Source organism: Pogona vitticeps, chromosome 7, assembly GCF_051106095.1.
Source record: "Pogona vitticeps strain Pit_001003342236 chromosome 7, PviZW2.1, whole genome shotgun sequence".
Taxonomy (NCBI): domain Eukaryota; kingdom Metazoa; phylum Chordata; class Lepidosauria; order Squamata; family Agamidae; genus Pogona; species Pogona vitticeps.
In genome coordinates this window covers 18,337,501-18,358,996 of record NC_135789.1, presented here as the reverse complement: position 1 = coordinate 18,358,996, position 21,496 = coordinate 18,337,501, and the positions used below count along the sequence as shown (strand labels likewise).

Sequence of the window (21,496 nt, the reverse complement as noted above, 5' to 3'; positions counted from 1 at the left end):
AAACGAATAAATCAATTCTCTCTCTCTCTCATTGATTTATTCAAATTTTTTAAAAATTGCTTGGGCCAACTGAAAAGCAAGGCAATTCTCTGTATGCTCAGGAGCCCGTTCTGCCCCCGAGAAAAGGCAAAAACGGGGCCCGAGGGGGGGGAGAAAAGGAGCGCTTTGCCCATGCTTGGTGGTACATTGCCCTGAAACGGAATATAACACATCAAGGAGGCAGGAAATATATTCCCGGGTTTATTAGATCCTCGATACTCAGCGAAGGATCACCGCCTGGGCTGTCGAGCAGCCGCCCAAAGCCCGGGTGGGTAGAGGGGCGGGAGAGGAGGCAGGAGTCTTGAGTTCGAATCCCCACCCCGACACACACCCCTCGGCCGCGGAGCTTCCGGGAGCCCCTCTCGGCTTTTGCCCCCCCCCCCCAGGCCGACCTCTCGGGATGGTCGGGAGGGTCCCAGGCGCCCTGCGGGAAGGACCGGGGCGGCGCCGGGAGGGGACGCGGGGCGGCGCAGCGCCATCCTCCGCCTCCGCGCGCGATGCGCCGCGCTGCGCCCCGCCTTCCGCCTTCTCCCTCCTGGCCGCCCTGCCTGGGTCCGGGGCCAGAGCTCGTCCTCCCTCCGCCGGCGGCCGGAGCGCGGATCCTCCCGCCGGGATCGCCTCGCCCCCTCCGCGCGGCTTGCGCCATGTGAGGCGCGCGCGATCCGAGCGCAAGACCCGCGCCCGCGGAAGCCATGGAGCGACCGCGCATCTTCGTGGCCCTCGATTGCCTCGGCTTGGTCGTCGGTAAGGAGAAGAGCCCCCCCCTTTTTTCGCCTCCCCCCTCCCTAAAAGGTACCCCTTTCCCCTGCTTCCCCCCAAAAAACCCCTAGATTCCTCCCCCCTTCTTGTTCGCAGCTCTGCAGGGAGCGGCCACCCCCCCCAACCATCCGGGGGGGAGGGACAGACACCCCCCTTTTTAAGAGCACCCCCGAAGGCGCTTAACCCCCTTTGAATTTCTCCCGTACTTCCCCCCTTACATGGATTAAAGGGGGGCCCCGCTTTTCCTCCCCAAAACTTCTCCCATACTGCTCCCCGAAACGGATAGAACTGGGGACCCCACTTTTTCTCCCCCAAATCCTGGCTTCGAGTATGTATATGCGTTTACCTGTCTCCTGATCCCCCAAGTTGTTTTTCGGTTAAAAGAGGGGAGAAAAAGGGGGCACCCCCTTTTCTCCCAAAGTACCCCATTGCTCAAAGGAGGGGTGAACCCCTGGGGCTGCTACTCTGACCGCCTTTTAAGAGGTATCTCCGGGTGGGTGGGTGGTCTTTTCCAAACGGCCCCTTATTTGCTGCTGAGATGCATTTTTCGCTCCCTCAAGCTTTATGGGGGTCTTGGGGGGGACCCCGCCATGAAAGGCCCACAGAAATCGTTTTGGGGGTGGAAGGAAATCTGAGTTTGGGTTGGTTTCTTTCTTTCTCGGTTGGGATACCAGCCCCCACCCCACCCCGTTCTGGGCTTCTTGCCTTTGAACTTAATTGGGATTTCGAGGAGACAGCCATTGTTTCCATTCCCCTAACCCAAAGCCCGTATTTTCCTAATTTATGCTCTTTTTAAGCCTCCGACGTCACCCTCTCCTCGCCTGCCCTGAATCTTTATTGAGACCAGCTGGGGGGGAGGCATCTCCGCCCTCTCCCCCCCCCCCACTGGCACAAACCCACCCAGTCTTCCCAGTATGATGGACTGGGCCCAGCTCATCTCTGTTCCTCTGCTGGGCTGCTCATTCAAACGACAGGGGGGATCTCACCTGTCGCCCCCAATATTGAAATAGGAAGTTTTCCCTTTTTTCTCCAGCCGGGTGAGATTCAAACCCAGTACCTCAAAGAAAGTTCCATTGCTTTTACTCAGCCCTATCCTTCATCACATTACTGCTGATTATGATGATGATAATCTTAGAACGGCAGAGCTGGAAGGGACCTCTAAAGATCATCCAGTCCAGCCCCCGTTGAGGAGGCCCAGTGGGGGATTCGAACTCCCAACCTCTGGCTCCACACTGACATGCCTAAACCCCTGAGGTTTCTACTTCTTTGTTAAGGATAGTCGTCATCATCATCATTAAAGTGCAGAGAAGGGACCCTATGAATCACCGAGTCCAGCCCCTGTCAAGGAGGCAAAGTGGAGATTTGAACTCCCAACTTCTGGCTCCACAGCCAGAGACCTCAGCCCCTGAGCTCTCCAGATGTCAAGCTGCTTTTGGGGTGCTTGGGATGTATTAACTAAGCTACAACCACCCTGTAAGGCAGGACAGTATTATCACTCCTGTTTCAGATGAGGGACTTGTGGCTGATGCAGGATTTGAATCTGGGTCTTCTTGACTCATGCTTGCAGATACAGTATGTCCCCTATTTATTTAAACCTAGGTTTCCTTGCATGGCACCCTGGCTGCTACCCCATGCAGCCTGATATAACACCAGTTTAGGCTTGGCGCCTTTAAGGCCAAATGGCTGGCAGTTGCAAAAAATCAACATACTTTAGCCCTGACTTTTTGGCCAAGTATGGGGAGATTTAGCAGCTTTTAAAAAAAATATTCATTTTTTTTTTAAATTTAGGGACTGCAAACAGATTTTCCACTTCTTATTCCAGATTGCACGGAGTTGCTCCCAGGTCTTGAAAGTAAAAAGTGACAGTTAACTAGTAACTACCCAATAAGAACACATAATCAAGATTAGGAGCAGAATATAATAAGGAGTAGCTTCATTCCCTCCTTCATGGATTGCTGCCTTGTCGTGGCGAAGGGGCTTGAGTAACTCAGAGAAGCTATGGGCTATGCCGTGCAGGGACACCCAAGACGGACAGGACATAGTGGAGAGTTCCGACTAAACGCAATCCACCTGGAGTAGGAAATGGCAAGCCACTCCAGTATCTTTGCCAAGAACGCCCCATGATCAGAAACAAAAGACTAAAAGATATGACGCTGGAAGATGGGCCCCTCAGGTCGGAAGGCGTCCAACATGCTACTGAGGAAGAGTGGAGGACAAGTACAAGTAGCTCCAGAGCTAATGAAGTGGTTGGGCCAAAGCCGAAAGGACGCTCAGCTGTGGACGTGCCTGGAAGTGAAAGGAAAATCCAATGCTGCAAAGAAGAATACTGCATAGGAACCTGGAATGTAAGATCTATGAACGTTGGGAAGCTGGAGGTGGTCAAACAGGAGATGGCAAGAATAAACATCGACATCCTGGGCATCAGTGAACTAAAATGGACAGGAATGGGCGAATTCAGCTCAGATGATTATCATATCTACTATTGTGGGCAAGAATCCCGTAGAAGGAATGGAGTAGCCCTCATAGTCAACAAAAGAGTGGGAAAAGCTGTAATGGGATACAATCTCAAAAATGATAGAATGATGTCAATACGAATCCAAGGCAGACCATTCAACATCACAATAATCCAAGTTTATGCACCAACCAGCATTGCTGAGGAGACTGAAATTGAACAATTCTATGAAGATTTACAACACCTTCTAGAACTGACACCAAAGAAAGATGTTCTTCTCATTCTAGGGGACTGGAATGCTAAAGTAGGGAGCCAAGAGATAAAAGGAACAACAGGGAAGTTTGGCCTTGGAGTTCAGAACGAAGCAGGACAAAGGCTAATAGAGTTTTGTCAAGAGAATAAGCTGGTCATCACAAACACTCTTTTCCAACAACACAAGAGGCGACTCTATACATGGAAATCACCAGATGGGCAATATCGAAATCAGATTGATTATATTCTCTGCAGCCAAAGATGGAGAAGCTCTATACAGTCAGCAAAAACAAGACCTGGAGCTGACTGCGGTTCTGATCATCAGCTTCTCATAGCAAAATTCAAGCTTAGACTGAAGAGATTAGGAAAAACCACTGGGCCACTCAGGTATAATCTAAACCAAATCCCTTATGAATACACAGTGGAAGTAAAGAACAGATTTAAGGAACTAGATTTGGTGGACAGAGTGCCTGAAGAACTTTGGATAGAGGCTCGTAACATTGTCCAGGAGGCAGCAACGAAAACCATCCCAAAGAAAAGGAAATGCAAGAAAGCAAAGTGGCTGTCCAACGAGGCCTTAGAAATAGCAGAGAGGAGAAGGGAAGCAAAATGCAAGGGAGATAGGGAAAGTTACAGAAACTTGAATGCAGACTTCCAAAGAATAGCAAGGAGAGACAAGAGGGCCTTCTTAAATGAACAATGCAAAGAAGTAGAGGAAGATAACAGAAAAGGAAAGACCAGAGATCTGTTCAGGAAAATTGGACATATTAGAGGAACATTTTGCGCAAAGATGAACATGATAAAAGACAAAAATGGGAAGGACCTAACAGAAGCAGAAGACGTCAAGACGAGGTGGCAAGAATACACAGAGGAATTATATCAGAAAGATTTGGATATCCCGGACAACCCAGACAATGTAGTTGCTGACCTTGAGCCAGACATCCTGGAGAGCGAAGTCAAGTGGGCCTTAGAAAGCCTGGCTAACAACAAGGCCAGTGGAGGTGATGGCATTCCAGTTGAACTATTTAAAATCTTGAAAGATGATGCTGTTAAGGTGCTACATTCAATATGCCAGCAAGTTTGGAAAACTCAACAGTGGCCAGAGGATTGGAAAAGATCAGTCTACATCCCAATCCCAAAGAAAGGCAGTGCCAAAGAATGCTCCAACTACCGTACAATTGCACTCATTTCACACGCTAGCAAGGTTATGCTCAAAATCCTACAAGGTAGGCTTCAGCAGTATGTGGACCGAGAACTCCCAGAAGTACAAGCTGGATTCCGAAGAGGCAGAGGAACTCGAGACCAAATTGCTAACTTGCGCTGGATTATGGAGAAAGCCAGAGAGTTCCAGAAAAATATCTACTTCTGCTTCATTGACTATGCGAAAGCCTTTGACTGTGTGGACCACAGCAAACTATGGCAAGTTCTTAAAGAAATCGGAGTGCCTGACCACTTTATCTGTCTCCTGAGAAACCTATATGTGGGACAGGAAGCAACAGTTAGAACTGGTCATGGAACAACTGAGTGGTTCAAAATTGGGAAAGGAGTACGGCAAGGCTGTATATTGTCCCCCAGCTTATTTAACTTATATGCAGAATACATCATGCGGAAGGCTGGACTGGAAGAAACCCAAGCCGGAATTAAGATTGCCGGAAGAAATATCAACAACCTCCGATATGCAGATGATACCACTCTGATGGCAGAAAGTGAGGAGGAATTAAAGAACCTTGTAATGAGAGTGAAAGAGGAGAGTGCAAAAAACGGTCTGAAACTCAACATCAAAAAAACTAAGATCATGGCCACTGGTCCCATCACCTCCTGGGAAATAGAAGGGGAAGATATGGAGGCAGTGTCAAATTTTATCTTCCTGGGCTCCATGATCACTGCAGATGGAGACAGCAGCCCTGAAATTAAAAGGCGCCTTCTTCTTGGGAGGAAAGCGATGACAAATCTTGACAGCATCTCGAAAAGCAGAGACATCACCTTGCCAACAAAAGTCCGAATAGTCAAAGCTATGGTTTTTCCTGTCGTGATGTATGGAAGTGAGAGCTGGACCATAAAGAAAGCAGACCGCCGAAGAATTGATGCCTTTGAATTGTGGTGCTGGAGGAGGCTCTTGAGAATCCCCTGGACTGCAAGGAGAACAAACCTATCAGTTCTAAAGGAAATCAACCCTGAATGCTCACTTGAAGGACAGATCCTGAAGCTGAGGCTCCAGTACTTTGGCCATCTCATGAGAAGAAAAGAGTCCTTGGAAAAAACCTTGATGTTAGGAAGGTGTGATGGCAAGAGGAGAAGGGGACGACCGAGGATGAGATGGCTGGACAGTGTCTGCGAAGCAACCAACATGAACCTGACACAACTCCGGGAGGCAGTAGAAGACAGGAGGGCCTGGCGTGCTCTGGTCCATGGGGTCACGAAGAGTCGGACACGACTAAACGACTAAACACACACAGCTTCATTCCTTTTGTGGCATAACTATAACTGTTCCCAGTTACTTTTACAGTTATTACCATGTCTTGCTATCAAAATTACTTTTGCTATCAATTACTTGCCAGCAAAATTACATTTATAATCATTGACATGTGGCCTCCTTATTTAGGTTTGTTGTCTTGCGATCAAAATTACTTTTACTATCAAATACTTGCAATCAGATACTTTTATAGTTACAGGAATATGACCTCATTACTTAGTTGTCTTCTCTTGTTATCAAAAGCTGCTCTCATCACGCTGCTTGTTTTAAAAGTAACTGAGAAGTAACAATTGCGATTGCTTATGTAAAATGAAAAAGTTATTTTTCCAGTGGAAACTGTAATGCTGACGGGAAACTACTTTGGGGTATGTTGGAGCTGAAATGCAATACATTTTAAATGTTGTTTTCCACATTCTGGGCCTTTCTGCTACCGATCTCTGTGTACAAACTTGCATCAGAAGGGGACGTTTTAGATTAAAAAATTCAGACTCGGGTAATATTTTTGGTGGACCACCAAAACATTCTTAACAGGGAAATGGTTTTGAGGCCTTTGGGCCAAATTTAGGATTGGGCTGGAGTGGATCACCCATCTGTGGGGCGGCGGGGGGAGCAGTGAATTTACATTCCTACCGAGACCACTCCACAGAGCAGCACAGTGGTTTCGGAGCGCCCCCAGAAGGCAGGATCAGGCAGTCACCTCCAAGTACTTTATACCTGGAAAGTTGGCAAGAGTTGGCATTGCTTTACGGCACACGGTTCATCACTACAGTCCATCAAAAGGAATGGGATTCCTTAGTTACTACCTCTGTAAATGGTGGAATCGTGGTTGTTGGCACTGAGAGATTTTATCAGGAGATTTCCACAGCCTGTTATCTTTGTACTCTTAAATCTACTTTCCTTCTTCTCTCCGTGATTAGCTCCTTCCACCCGTCCATCACCAGTTCCTTCCTTCCTTCCTTCCTTCCTTCCTTCCTTCCTTCCTTCCTTCCTTCCTTCCTTCCTTCAACCCATCATCAGCTTCTTCCTTCCTTCCTTCCTTCCTTCCTTCCTTCCTTCCTTCCTTCCTTCCTTCCTTCCTTCCTTCCTTCCTTCCTTCCTTCCTTCCTTCCTTCCTTCCTTCCTTCAATCCATCATCAGCTCCTTCCTTCCTTCCGTCCATCATCTGTCTGCATGTCTCCTCCCCTGGGAAGCCGTCCAATTCCTTAGGGTCTCGAAATGCCTCCCCGATTTTGGGGTTACTGATTAGGTCTTTGGTCTCCGTTCCCCCCCCCGGAGTCCTCCAGAAATTCCATAAACCTTGGGATGGGGGTGGTGCAGCATCAGAAGCCTGTGTTCATCACAACTGACATGTATCCCAGTAAAAAGTTAATTCCAGAATGAAACCAACCCGTCTCAGTCCCTCGTATCAAAATTCATCCGAGAATCCAAGCAGGAGGCCTTTTCAAAGTTAGAAAAATTCCAGGCAACTTCAGCTTGTCTACATCTGCAAGCTTTATTTATCTGCATTGCTTCCATGTTCCCTGTGGATATATCAATTAGTCCATCTTTATTTTATGGCCATAGAGCCAGCATAAAAATCTCTCTGAATTGTTGCGACACCCCAAAGTCTCACAACTATGAAGAAGACTGTAGGCCCGGGAAACTCAAAAATGCATCCTTCTAACTCACAGAAAGTTACAGGCATTAAAACTCGAGTTCCCGACAGAACTTAAAAATAAAAAGTTACAAAGAGTTTCACACTCAAGCGTCTCACTTGGAGGGCACGAGAAGGAAATAGCGCTAGCAGCAGCTGGAACGGGGAACCCTTGTCTGTTGTGGGAAGATGGTCATCGGGTTGTCTGGCGATCTTTGCCCCCAGATAGGCAGCTGTAAGTTTATGGCCCTCAAAAACACACAACCGAGGGACCCCACCTTTTCCTCATTGGCCGGGGTGGTTATAAACCTTCCGCCAGCTGCCAGCTCACTGGGCAGCATCATTATTTTTTTTAAAATGCATCATTTAAGAAAAAAAGTCTTTGCAGAAAGCAACGCATGCAATACAAAACCAAATTCTTCCAGTTTGGGCTGAAATCAGATGAGAAATGGTCTGTTCTTTTGTTCATGTGTTAAGAGAATTCTCTCTCTCTCTCGTAACAGAAAATAGGGCAGCTCAGGAGAAAAATCAGAATTTTAAAAGTTGGATGTCTGCTCCAGAAAAAGCAGCAAACTTTTGGTGTAATAAGAAAAAAAAATACTTTAAAAAATCCAAGTCCTATCAACTACAGCTCAGACCCTGTGTTCCTTTACTCCTGGGGTTAAGTATCACTGAAATGAAACAGGTTTTCTTTTGAAAAACCCATCTATTGGGTAGAGATGGGTTTTTTTAAGGTTCAGGCCTGTAACCAGTGACTTTAAGAATTTGAAACCCTGAATGGGTGGGTCACATCTTTCTTAGCAATCTCTTAGCCTGCTGTGCTGGCTGTGTGTTTTGTGTGCTGTACTTCCACAAAAAGACTAGAGATGTTTCACACCATTTACGGGGACCTTTGGGGGGGGGAAGCTCTTGGTCCCATTTTATTTGTCCCCCGGTAACCATAAATTGTGAGGAATAAATGGAACCTTCACCATCTGGAGCAGTCTATCTTTCAAGCAGCGGCTGGGCATATACCACGCAGCATCGCTGCTGTTTCCATGCTGTGCTTGCTGTCTTTTCTAAGGCGGGTTGGTGGGCTAGATAGATCAGTAGCAGGCACAGTTCACACACACCCCCATGTTACTCTACTACAAATCCTATCAGCCTTAACTGGTAGAACCAACAGCAAAGAACGCTAGGACCTCTTGTGCAACCCTGTCATATGAAACCCATTTTCTCCACTCCCGGAAGAGATCTCGTTCTGATTCTGGAAGGCTCTTTTTAAGACTTCCGTTCTCTCCCACCAGGAAAATTGTGTTTTCGCTTGAAATGTCTGCTTGAAACTTAAGCATATGGGATTTTTCTGGACAGAGGAAGCCAGAGTGTGTTACTCTGTAAATAGACTCAGGCTGTGCAGGCTGTGAAAGTGTAAGCCTGGCATTCGGAATACCTCTCACCAATCAATTAAAGATGTGTTCAAACTGGGGTGGTTTTTTGGTTTTGTTTTCCTCAAGGTGGATTGTCTGGCTGTGGGCGTGTGTGTCTTTTTATGTCTTTTATAGGAGAGAGGGTTGCCGTTGTGAGGAGAGCGGGTAAAAGGAGGAGCCGGACAGGGGAAACAGTATATATATATATACTGTTTCCCCTAAAATAAGACCTTACCTGAAAATAAGCCCTAGTATGATTTTGCAGGATGCTCATCATAGAAGCCCTACCCCAAATATAAGCCCCATGTTAAGTGTGCAGGAACCAGAAGAAGAGGACAGGGCTGACTTTGAATAAACGTAGATGGTTGTACTTGAAAAAATATAAAACATCCCCTGAAAATGAGGTTTCCGTTTCCGGTCTGTTTTATTCAGAGCCAGTGGGCCTATCATGATAGCTTTTTTATTTTAAACATCCCTTAAATTCGCCTCAATGTGTTTCTGATTGATCCAGGTGTGTTCTTTTCAAAAAATCCAAATGATTTTGGTGTTGTTTTTTTTAAAAGTATGTTTGGAAAAAGCGAAGGCATGAGCCGCTGGGGAAAAGAAGGGGGAAAATATGAAGGTCCTCTTCCGGAACCAAAGGGGAAATAAAGATCGGTCTCTGGTTGGTAAGGGAATCTGTCCTTTAGAAGGGGAGAAATCTTCTCCCTTCAAAAAATGATGCCTCTTTGGGCAACTTGGCAGAAAGAAATGCCCCCTTGAGAAAGAGACCATCGGTCTCGGGTAAGACAGGGGGCCTCTTCCAAAAACGGACCATCCCCTTATCATCGTGGATGCTTCAATTAAGAAGCATCCTGTATAAAGAAGTTTTCTCACGTGGGAGGAAAGACCCGTTCTCGGGCAGAAAAATACCATGGCCTCTTTACCGAGGTGTAACGCCCGTGGAATCTAGCCGTTTTTCGTCCCATGTTATAGCATGAGGTGGCCGCTTTTAAGATCTTGGAGGCTGCTGAGACCCATGGCCATTTTTCATCCCGGGGACCCTTCCTTGCCTCTTCCCCCCACCCACCCACAAGGATCGGCGTAAAGACGGAGGTAGGAGTGGCGGAACCGGATTCCGAATTTCTTAACTTGTTCCTAAGTGGTGGGGGGAACATTTTATACCGTAGCAAGGTGGACAGGCGTGCATGTCCGGGCGTGCAGCGCGTTTTGCGCTACAAACTCTAAGATCTGGCGTCGAGACGCCTTCGGAATGACCTCCTGGCCGTTCCGAGGATCTTGGCCCGCCAGGTTTGGAAGGAAGACATTCCACCTGGATTGTGTAACGTGGGCAGCCTTGCCTTTACCGGTCAGGCGGTCTCGGGTTTTGTTTCGTTTTTTTGGAAACTCTAGAGAAAGTTGCTCCACTTTTAAAAAAAGACTTTGTTTGTGCTCTGACTTTCACTTGCAAGATTGAGACAGAGAGAGAGAGAGAGAGAGAGAGAGAGAGAGAGAAAGGGGGGGGTCTAACCTTTGAGTTTCCTGTTTTCTTATCCTTGAGGTTGGAGTCGGGCACTGGGCAGCCGACGTGTGCAATCTGGCCAACAGGGCAATTTAATTTTAATGCAAATATCTAATAATCTTCCATTGGTTTCCCTCCAAATGTCTCCTTTTTTCTTTCCTACAAAGCGGAAGAAAAACGTCTGAGCCTGTTTTGCAGAAACACATTTCACTGAGTTGTCATTTCCAAGGCCCTGGCGTCATTTGACGGGACTGTGGTTGGAAATGTTCGTGCGATTCCAAAGATCCTCTAGGACGCAGCTCAAAAGGGACTCTTTACAAATAACAAGTTACTTGCAATTAATTCCTTTATGCCAAACTTCAGGCACAACTAAGTTGTGTTGTAATTGTAATGCAGCAAAAGTTACATAACTTATTTTGTAACAGTACCCATCAAAGTACGTAGTTACTTTTATAACTGGTGGACATTTTGCCTTGGCATGTTCTTCACCGCAAGCCGACAGCTCCTACATTGTCTCCCATGATGAGCCAGTTTGGGTGTTGAGGTCATTAGGGGAGGCCTTTCTCTCGGTCCCACCACCATGGTGGGGACCCAGGAGAAGAGGGCCTTTTCAGTGGCTGCTCCTTTAGACTCTGGAACTCCCTGCCACAGGAAGCCAACTTGGCCCCGTCTTTGCAGTTCTTATTTCAAGGAGTCAGATCTGGTGCTCTAAGACTGGAACTCCCTGCCACTGGAGGCCAGCTTGGCCCCATCTTTGCAGTTCTTATTTCAAGGAGTCAGATCTGCTGCTCTAAGACTCTGGAACTCCCTGCCACTGGAGGCCAGCCTGGCCCCGTCTTGGCTCTCCTTCCACAAGCAGGCCAAGAAGACCTTCCTCTTCTGGCAAGCCTTCCCTCAGTAGACCAGCTACCTGTGCGTGATTTTTAGATAGATGATTATGCATTATTGCTTTGACTGGATTTTTAGTACTACTTGTGTTTTCCATTTTTGTGTTTTCCGTTTCTCAGAGTGATTTTTTTAAAAAAATTGTATCCTTACTGATATTTGCCTCAATATTGCCTATCAATCATTTAAGAGGCCCTCCTTACTAATAATTTGTAGTTTTAAATATGTATCATCTTTTAATGATGTGAACCACTGATGGATCCTCATTGTTTTCAACTTGAAATAATGGTCTTTTAATTGTTGTAAGCTGCCTTGCGTCCTTTTCAAGGAGGAAGGCGGGGTAAGAAGATTTTGGATACATAAATAAGACGATACAGTGAGTTTTGTGGGTCAGGGAGGATTTGAACCGGGGTCCTGGGGCACCCTTTGAACCCTTGCCCCACATGGCCTCTCTCTGCTGCCTCGTATTCCTGACGTATTCCGTTTTAAGGCTGGACCCGAGCTGGTTTCTCCTGCCTACCTTTCTTGTTTTCTTTCTTTCTCGAGACACTTAACCTCCATTTACTTAATTGACCATCTGGCCTATATTTTTAAAAACCCTCTCGCTGCCTGCCAGAGTCCCATCTATGACGTATCTTGATTTTTTTTTTCAGTGCCCAAATAAAGAAAGATAATAGGGACGTCTTCTGTTTTTGGGTCCGTGACGTTTTCACTCTTATTTTCCTTTTTAAAATTCCTATTTATAGCTCTCCCAGACCATCCGGTGACCTCTCCGCTGTGGAGGAGAAAACTCCAGGACCACAACTTCCCTCCTCAAAATAGCCCTCCACGACTCCGTAATTTTAAAAAGTGACCTTAAAAAAAGACAGTCAAGGTTTTAATTTCCGGCCCGGCTCCCTCCTTTCGCGGGATCGGCCTCCTCTCCTCACCCTTCGGCCCCTAAATCTGGCGCCCAGTGGACAGTGACGGCCAACCTGCCGGTTTTGGCCTGTCCCGCCTTCGGGTCGCCTCCGTATTTAGCCTGGGGACAGATGAGGGACCAAATCGGTGGCTGAAAATGGCTCTTAAATTAAGGTCTGTCTCCTTCTCTTGTGTGTATCAGAGTTTAGGAAGTTTATTTATGGACTGGGGATAATGGTGGGAGAGACGGGAAGGCAGCAGGAAAGGAGGAAGACCCCCCCCATGTGAGAGGGACAGATTCCCTAAAGGAAACCACGACATTTGAGTTTGCAAGAGCTGAGCAGGGCCGTGGAGGACAAGAGGTTTTGGAGAAAGCGTCACCCTACATGAAAGGTGACTTGACAGCACATGAGAACAACAACATTTGTGGACTACATCTCCCAGAATTCTGGGTGGGGATTATGGAGGTTGTAGTAACAAGAAAGCAACTTGCCCTAGTCTCTCTCTTTCTCTAATTTGTACAGACATGTACCCTAAGTGCACAGTTCCCCAGCCTAACAGCCTTCAAATTTCTAAGACTACAAACTCCATCATCCTGGGGGTTGTGCTGTTAAAGAGGATGGGGCTGACATTCCACCCTTTTAGAAGAACTCTCCCAACTCTGGCTGTGTTAGAGAGTTAAAAAAACAGCACTTGGAAAGTTCCATTTAAAAAGTAGTTAGCTGCAGTTACAGTACGAATAATAATAGTTACAACAAGCCACCTCTCAGTATTTTGTTACTGTGAATAGTTACAGTTTTTAAAGGAACTCTTGATTTTCTTGTTATTCGAAAGCTGTAAAAAAGAGTTGCCTTTTAAGGTATTTTTTAAAAATGATCCTGAACAGGAGGGAACCCATCCCCAACCCAAAAAACTATCCACAAAAGTTTGGCCTTTTTATTTGTGTGTTTGTTTAAAGGTTTTTGTTTTCCTCTGTTTTTATCAATGCTAGTGAAACAGGCGGACGCCTTTGAAAGCTGCTATGTTGGGTGGACTCCCCACAGGTAGACAATGAGCCCATCAAGGCATGGTTTGCTTTAATGCCTGATGGAGAAAAAGGATCAAGGAAGAGTTTGACTCTTCCAGCTCAGCCCTGGAGCGGCTGCCTAGGTTGTTACCACACCCTGAAAATTAAAAGTGAATTTTTCTGCTTAAGCGACCCAGTGAAAACACTTCCTCCCCACCTCCTCCTCCTCCTCCTCCTCCTGCTTTGAACCGGTTGGGCAAGTTTTGGTAAAGGCACAAAGTACGGAAACATCAAGGTTGGGCGAAGGTTCACAAAACTGGGTGGGAACCGGCCCGGTTGATATGGTGATATTCAGCATTCAAGGTTTGCTGACCCAAGCTTGCAATCTGGGAAAGAATACGGATCTGACGGACAGATGGCGCTGGACACGTCTAAGGAGAGCAGTGTGTTCTGTAGACTCACACCCTTGGGCGTGTCCTGCCCTCCAAACTCCAAAGGAAATAAATCTTTCTTTGCTGAAGTTCCTAGTCCTCATGATGAGTGTAAAAGCAAAGGGTGGAATCTGAGAAGCAATGGAAGTCAACATTCAGTGGCTTTCTATTTCTATTTTATTTCCCCATGAGAGACGAAGCTGTAAGGAATAAATTATCCTAACATGCAATAGCAGACAGAATTCACGTGTCAGATGTTGTCAGATCATCAGTTGCTCAGGGTGTTTATTATTCTTTTTTGGTATTGTTGGTGCCATGGTTAAAATAAGAAGTCCCTTCCTCTTTCACTCAAAAATCTACCTAAATGATCAGCCGTGAAGTTCTACCGGCCTGCATAGGAGTTTCACTCGGCTTTCTCTGTGGGAGTCCCTGACCCCACGTGGTGGCCCTTGCCGTTTGCCATTTTCATTGCCGTGTTTGGGGGAAAAATCAAATGAGAGTGTTACTTTCAAATGTGTTTTTAGTATTGATTTTATTTGCCGTTTTTAATATGACACTTGCTTCATTCCTTTTTTGAAAAGATTTGTATGCTTCTTGTTTTTAGCTTTGTTTTAGGTTGACTCAGCCTTCCATCCTTCCGAGGTCGGTAAAATGAGTACCCAGCTTGCTGGGGGGGCAGTGTGTAGCCTGTATAATTAAAAAATTGTAAACCGCCCGGAGAGTGCTTGTAGCGCTATGGGGCGGTATATAAGTCCAATAAATAAATAAATAAATAAATAAATTAAAGACCGTCCTTTTAATGATGTAAGCCGCCTCGGGTCCTTTTTAGGAGAAAGGCGGGATAAAAACATTTTGATTTCCTTCATTAAATAAATAAAAGTTCACTGGCTAGTACCGTGGAAATGATTCTGATTGGATTCAGCCGGGATGAATGTAAGGATTGACAGTGAAATTAGTACGGGTCGAAGAGAAGCGTTTTCCTGGATCCGTTTCTTTTTCGTTGCAGCTTCTCTGCCGTTCCTCATCCTGACGCTGGTGAACTCCCCCTACAAACGGGGTTTTTACTGCAATGACAACTCCATCCGTTACCCGTTCAAGCCGGACACCATCACGCACGGATTGATGGCTGGCGTCACCATTCCCTGCACCGTAATCATTGTAAGTGGAAAACAAAAAAACAAACGATAGCAGGGAGCCACCCCTAGCAAGGCTCTGACCAGGCAACCCCGTACAGATAGCGGGCCGGAGATAAAGGGTTTACGAGCCGCCCACCAAAGATCTTAAAACCTGTCCTAGCTTATACGTGCGAATTCTTTCTTTATTTGTAGATTTCGGCGGGAGAGGCCTACCTGGTCTACAAGAAGCGGCTCTACTCGCGGTCGGAGTTCAACAATTACCTGGCTGCCCTCTACAAGGTCGTGGGGACCTTCCTTTTTGGGGCCGCCGTCAGCCAGTCGCTGACGGACCTGGCCAAATACATGATTGGGCGCCTGCGGCCCAACTTCCTGGCCGTTTGTGACCCCGATTGGTCCAAAGTCAACTGCTCCACTTACGTCCAGTTGGAAGAGCTGTGCCGAGGAAACGCCAAGAACGTCACCGAGTCCAGGTGAGGATGGGAAAGAGCCGAAAACCAGGGGGGGTCGGTTCTGCCGGCCTGCCACACGGATGGAGAGGCCTGAATCCAGGACCTTCTCAGTGTGAAAGAAAAATAAAGCTGTGGGAATAGCAGTGGGTTCCTGGCTGATCACCTTTTGCTCACCCACTAGGAATAGATTTGGGGTTGATTTGCAACCACCAAGAATGCTAGCTGCATTCTGCAATGCAAGACCCTTTGTTTCATGTGGGGATAGGCTGGATGACCTCTAAGGATCCCTTTTGATGCCATGGTTCTGTGGTTTGCATTTATGAAGAAGTGACATTTCCCTCTCCCCCCACTTTCTGTTGTTCCCCGTGTGTTAGAAGCTGGAAGGAAGCTCAAAAAACAAAACGGAACACATTTTGAGCCACTTTTTCTCATATTTACAGTAGGACCCCATTATCTGCCGGATCAGTATCCACTGATTCGCTTACCCACAGTCAGAAAAATATTAAAAATATTAAAAGAAAAATCCCCCCAAATATGTATTTTTAATGATGAAGCCAAAGACCATGGTTTATGTAGTGTTTGCTACAGAAATAGATTTCCATGGTGTCGTGACCAGAACTGGCCACTAGATGGAGCGAGAGACCATGTTACAGTATATGCTGTGTTTGCTATTAAAATAGCACCCGGTGTTTTTCAGCATCCAGGAGTGGAGGCTTAGATTCTGGCCAATGAATTAATTATCTTTCTTTTTTCCTCATGCCTCTTCCAGGTTATCTTTCTATTCTGGCCATTCCTCGTTTGGAATGTACTGCATGATGTTCCTAGCGGTAAGTTCATTCTCTCTCTCTTTAAAGTCGTTCGGAGGCCCAGCGAGAAAGAGAAAAGCTGACGATGCTCTGATAAAATAATATGGATCTGTCTGGCGGAGCTGCCTGGCCCGCCCTTTATCTTGGTTTTATATCACGAGGATGAGAATCTTGCTTTCGCTTTTGGAGATGGATTGGATCATGGTGGGGGAAATCTGTGTAATCGGAAAGCCCCAGATTTAATCTGTGGTGTCTTTAGTATAAAAAGATTGGGTTACAGGAGACGAGAAAGGCTGTTCTCTCCTGATTTCCCTTAAAAAGGCTGCCAATCAGAGCAATCTGTATTCACTTAGATGGATAAACATCTGACTTGGTATCAATCCATGGGAGATTCGAATTCAGCTCCATTTCAGAGTCCCGGTTCTCATCTCTTTCTTTCCACCCCGCCTTCCTTCCTTTCATTCCAGCTTTACATCCAGGCTCGCCTGGTAGGGAGGGCCGCCCGGCTGCTGCGCCCGACGATCCAGTTCTTCCTCCTCTTCTTCGCCATCTACGTAGGCTACAGCCGGGTGTCAGACTACAAGCACCACTGGAGCGACGTGCTGGTGGGCCTCCTCCAGGGGGCGCTGGTCGCTATCCTTGTGGTAAGTGGGTGGGGCCGACGGATGACCCAGAATGCTCTCACGAGAGCTGAGTTCAAATTCAGTCCAGACCAGACTTTCTCTGAAAGTGCTCCCTACCCCTCCTTGGTTCCCATCCCAGTATTGTTGTGCCAAGTCTTAACACATCATCATCACCATCTTAGAATGGCAGAGCTGGAAGGTACCTCTAAGGATCATCCAGTCCAGCCCCTGTCAAGGAGTCACCGCGGGGGATTCGAACTCCCAACCTCTGGCTCCCTCCACCCCAACGAGCTCTGCCAGCCATTCTTTTCTTGACTTCGGCTCCCATTTCTTCCAGATCCGTTACGTCTCAGACTTATTCAAGGAGCGCCCTCCGCTGCCGTGCGTGGAGAAGGACGCGGTGGGCCACAAGGCCAGTATCCCTCTCCCACTAAGTGAACCGGAGCAGAACCATTACAGCTACCGGATGGGGACTTGAACTCGGAGCTGGTGGTCCTTTTGAGGGCTGGGGGCTCCAACTCTCCTCTTCTGTTCTCTTCTGACATCTTCCTCGGCTAGAACTTGTACGTGGTCTCTGGACTTTCCCAGCGAAGATCAGTGAGATTTTTTTTTCCGTATTAATATTCTGACTTTTTTTTTTAAAAAGGACTATTTCCATTATATCTACGGTGCCCTTCATGAATGCACGAGATATTTTGTATTTTGGGATTTATACCTTTACCTTCGGCAAAGTCCAGGGATGAGGGAGGGAAGGACGTATGCTTTAAAGGGGCTCACGAGCTTTAAATACCTGTGTTTGTGTGTGTGTGTCTGTGTGTGTATAGCTGGTTGGAGCTGTGCAACCATGGGCTGGAAAATTTTACATGAGTGTGTGGACTACAAATCCCAGCATGCTCTGACCAGCATCACCATTTGCACCAGTTGCTCTCTGAGTCTGGAGTTCCCACCATCGATCAGCTGGCCTGGTGACTGGGAAGTGTAGTCCAAACCAGGAGCATTTGGGGAGTCGGTTCTAAAGGAGTCCCCGAGCTGACTCCGCACGGGGCCAAGGAGCCGGATTCAGATCCATTTTCACGGTGGCTACCTGTCTTTTTTTTTTTTTTTGCTTGGTTCAGTTTTTCACAGAGGTGCGGCCCTGCAGATGTTGAACAACAGTACCCATCGTCCCCAACCACTGGCAGTGCATGTGGTCAGGGACTGATGGGACATGGAGTCCTGCATTACCTGGAGGGGCACCATTTTAAGCCTCAATACCACTGTGGGAAAACCCCAAATATTGACCTGACCGATCTTCAAAGAAGGGCAGCTACGATCCTATTTTCCCTGGTAAGCTGGCAACCTTGCCAGGTCGCCAAAGACTTCTTTAGCATTTGAGTGTGCCGTCGGAACCAGATCTGGCCCCGACCCCATGCCGGCTCAGTTCCTTGGATGCTGGAAACCCAAGAGGAGAGAAGGTCTTTTAACCCGAGAGCCCCATTCAGTCACTTACTTAGAGCTTAAAGCCTTGACCGCCAGCCACGAGAACCGAGAGAACCATTTAGGATACAAGAAAAAGGGAATCGGTACGCCAGCTAGAAAACCACTAAAGGACAAGGCACAGCTATCTGGGGAAGCCGAGAGGGCCGGATTCTGCCCACGGGCCTAAGGTTCCCCACCCCTGCTGTGCTCCTTTCCATCTATCTCTCGTTCTCTCCCATCCTGGGCAGATCCTGTGTGTTTCTTTTTTGCTGTCCGATTCCAGAGAGTTTAATAAAATGGTGTTACTTTCCAACCACTCTGGGCTTCTAAGGGTTTGTGAGGGTTCTTCCCGCACAGGATGGAAAAGACCAAAGTCTGAAGCAGTTGCCCGCGAGGAAGGGTTGGAAATGTTTCTGGACATTCCGTGACGTCCCTTTGGCTCAGCCAAAGGGTGAACCGTCTAGGGAGGCTTAATGTTGGAAAATAAAGGTGTGGAAGGCCCATGTTGGTGGAGACAACGAAGAGGGCTTTGGAAAATGTCTAGAAAATTAACAGCTAACTGTGGTGGTTGCAAAAGGAGGTGGGGGCTCTTGTGCCTTTAATTAAAAACTTCTCGTGCTGCTCATTAGACCTCCTGCTCCTTGAAAACTCATTCTAGGTTTGCCTGCCGAGCCTCATTTTCCGTGAAAAAGCTTCCTGGGATGGGAGAGCACTTATCAGATCCGAAATAAGGATTTTAAAGTTCAGGATCAAAACTCCCAGTCAGAGATAAGAGCAGAAGCTGGCAGCTGGACAAAAGAAGGGTGCTCCCAGTCAGCCACATCTGCCCCATTTTAATAATGTGCACAGCATTTTAGCCGGCGTGGTTTTGTGAGGTAAGTTGACCCCCGCTTGTCTACACAGTCCTCATTGGAGTTGTCTTTATTGGCAACCGGCTGCAACAAGCTGCATGCAATGGTATGTAGTATTTCTCAATGGACAAACAACAGCACGTAGTATTTGGCTGTCAAAGGCCAATCTTGACACATTGGTTGAAAATAACGAAGAAGAAAAAAGAGGCTTGGTTCTCATAATGAATTGCTTGAAAAGAAAATGATTTTCAAGGAGGTCGATTCTGGACTCTTGAGATCCCACCCTTATAAACCGTTCTTGCAGGAATAAAGTCAATTCAGCTTTCTAGTTGGGAATAAACATGTCCAGGTTTCCATTCCAAGAACACCGCCCGTATCTATCCCAAGAGGAGATGGGGGTCTTGCGTGCGGTCAGACTTACTTACGAGAAGACACACACGTTGCACCAGATTTCACATTTCGGGGTGAAAAGCAGTGCAGCGAAAAATGGAAGGCGTCTGTCTGTTGCTCAGTGTTTTGAATCATTCCTTTACAAAATGCATTGATTTTTAAAAAATATTTGTATGCCTGTTCTTAGCTTTTAAATACTGTATTGCCTTTTCATGACACGGCTGCCTCGGGTCCTTGTTAAAGGAAGAAGGCGGGGTCAAAACAGTGTAAAGAAATAAATATTTTAATGCCACCCTTTATCGAAATGGATTCCAGACAGTGTTGGACTTTAAGAAAAAAGAAAAACATACAATACACAAAACCAGCAGCTAAACAACAACAACAACAACAACACACACACACACACACAATTAGTATGTTATCAAATAATACCACATACTGTGGGAAATGTGTGATTCTTTCCTTCTGAGCCCTTCCATAAACATTTCTCACTTTATTCTCTCCTGGTTTTTCTCCTTTTTTCTTCAAATCAGCATCATCTTCAGGAACAGCTGACTCAACTCTGTTCTGGATGCCCATTTGGCACTCAGAGAGAAGACTCTGTGTCGTTTTTTCCTTTTCTCAAAGGTTTTATAACAACGTTCCATTAAGACAGACTTTTTGGTCGTGAGCTATTTGTTGAGAATGAGAAGAATAATCATGTTGGAAGTGGAGGGAAAACAAGGAATGAGGGTTGATTTATTGGGTTTTTAAAAAACATGTAGATCTCATGTTTCCACCACAAATGGCGCCTGAGGCAGCCAATGGTGATATATTGGCGATATGTGATGATATATCATCATCATTTTTTTCCTTACCCCTCCTTTTCGCAACCGCCTTCCTCCTCATTAGCTAGAATGTTTGTGAACATTCCATGGCGGTCACGGGAACTCAGTGAGCAGATCCCCCCTGTATCTCTCTCCCCACTTTCCCGTTTTCTCCTTGCACACAGAATATGTAAACATCATTATCATCCTCTTAGAACGGCATCGCTGGGAGGGATCATCTAGTCCAGCCACAGTTGAGGAGGAAGGGTGGGGGATTCAAACTCCCAAACTTTAGCCCGAGCCCTAAACCCCTGAGCGATATCATCAATGATGCCAGCTGGGGCTGATGGGATTGTTAGTCCAAGCAGCGGAAGGCCACAAAGTTTTAGAGTCTGCCCCATCTCCTTGGTGGGTCAATGAATTCTAACAGACAAATCAAAACCCTTTTAAAAATGGAAAGTTTTTAGAAGCCCGGTGGAACCTGTTCTTAGCCAGCTGAAATTTAATGACTTAAATGTACAGTAGCACGACCCTGATCTGGTAGATCAGTATCACTTACCCAGTCTGGAAATATTAAAAATATTAAAAGAACCTCCCATATAATGACTAAGTTCCCAGAACTGGCCACAAGAAGAAACAAGAGACCATGGTGTGTATATTATTAGTTATTATAACATTGTTCTTTGCTATCCACATTTTTCGGTATCTGCGGGGAGAGGCATTGAACTGATACCCCACGGATATGAGGGTCCTATTTAATTGATATTTCTGGCTCTTCTCCTGCCTCATCCATGTTCTTTGCATTTGACTTACGATGTATCTGATGATCATTCCTGAGCCGGCCTTTCTGTCTAGGGTGCGCTTCGGGAAATGACTACAAAAGTAGGTGAGAATTCGCCGGCAGACGGACCTGGCTGGAATATTCTGGGAAGATCAGCCACAAGGTTTTTATCTGCACAACCTCCCTGCTAGGTAAACGAGGCTGGAAAATTGGAGCCCCTGGGCATGTGCAGAATGCATTTCAGATCAGCCAAGATTCGAACCCCAGTCTGAGTTATCCCCATGGGGCAACCTCCTGGTAAGGCTGTCTTTTTCAGAAAGGGGGGTAGGTGGGACAGAAGAAAAATAAATTGTACCTCCAAGAGCCAACCATCGAGGTCTTGGCCCAGAAACACAAGCTAAACAATCTCCAGCCCAGCCCCTTGTCACGGAGAGGAAGGAAGGAAGGAAGGCGCTGATG

General features: G+C 46.7%; 1 protein-coding gene across 2 annotated transcripts; it reads left to right on the top strand.

Annotated features, from left to right (window-relative positions):
- Positions 1–361: 361 nt before the first annotated feature.
- PLPP2 (phospholipid phosphatase 2) lies at positions 362–19,749 on the top strand. 2 transcript variants are annotated; one of them, XM_072978193.2, is made up of 6 exons: positions 362–783; positions 14,744–14,895; positions 15,066–15,343; positions 16,092–16,149; positions 16,596–16,772; positions 17,089–19,749. In XM_072978193.2, the coding sequence occupies exons 1-6, from the start codon at positions 732–734 to the stop codon at positions 17,227–17,229; spliced, it is 858 nt and encodes a 285-aa protein (XP_072834294.2). In that variant the 5' UTR covers positions 362–731; the 3' UTR covers positions 17,230–19,749. The 2 variants fall into 2 exon arrangements, with proteins under 2 accessions (XP_072834294.2, XP_020649887.2); XM_020794228.3 differs by lacking the exon at positions 362–783 and adding an exon at positions 12,366–12,474.
- Positions 19,750–21,496: the final 1,747 nt, after the last annotated feature.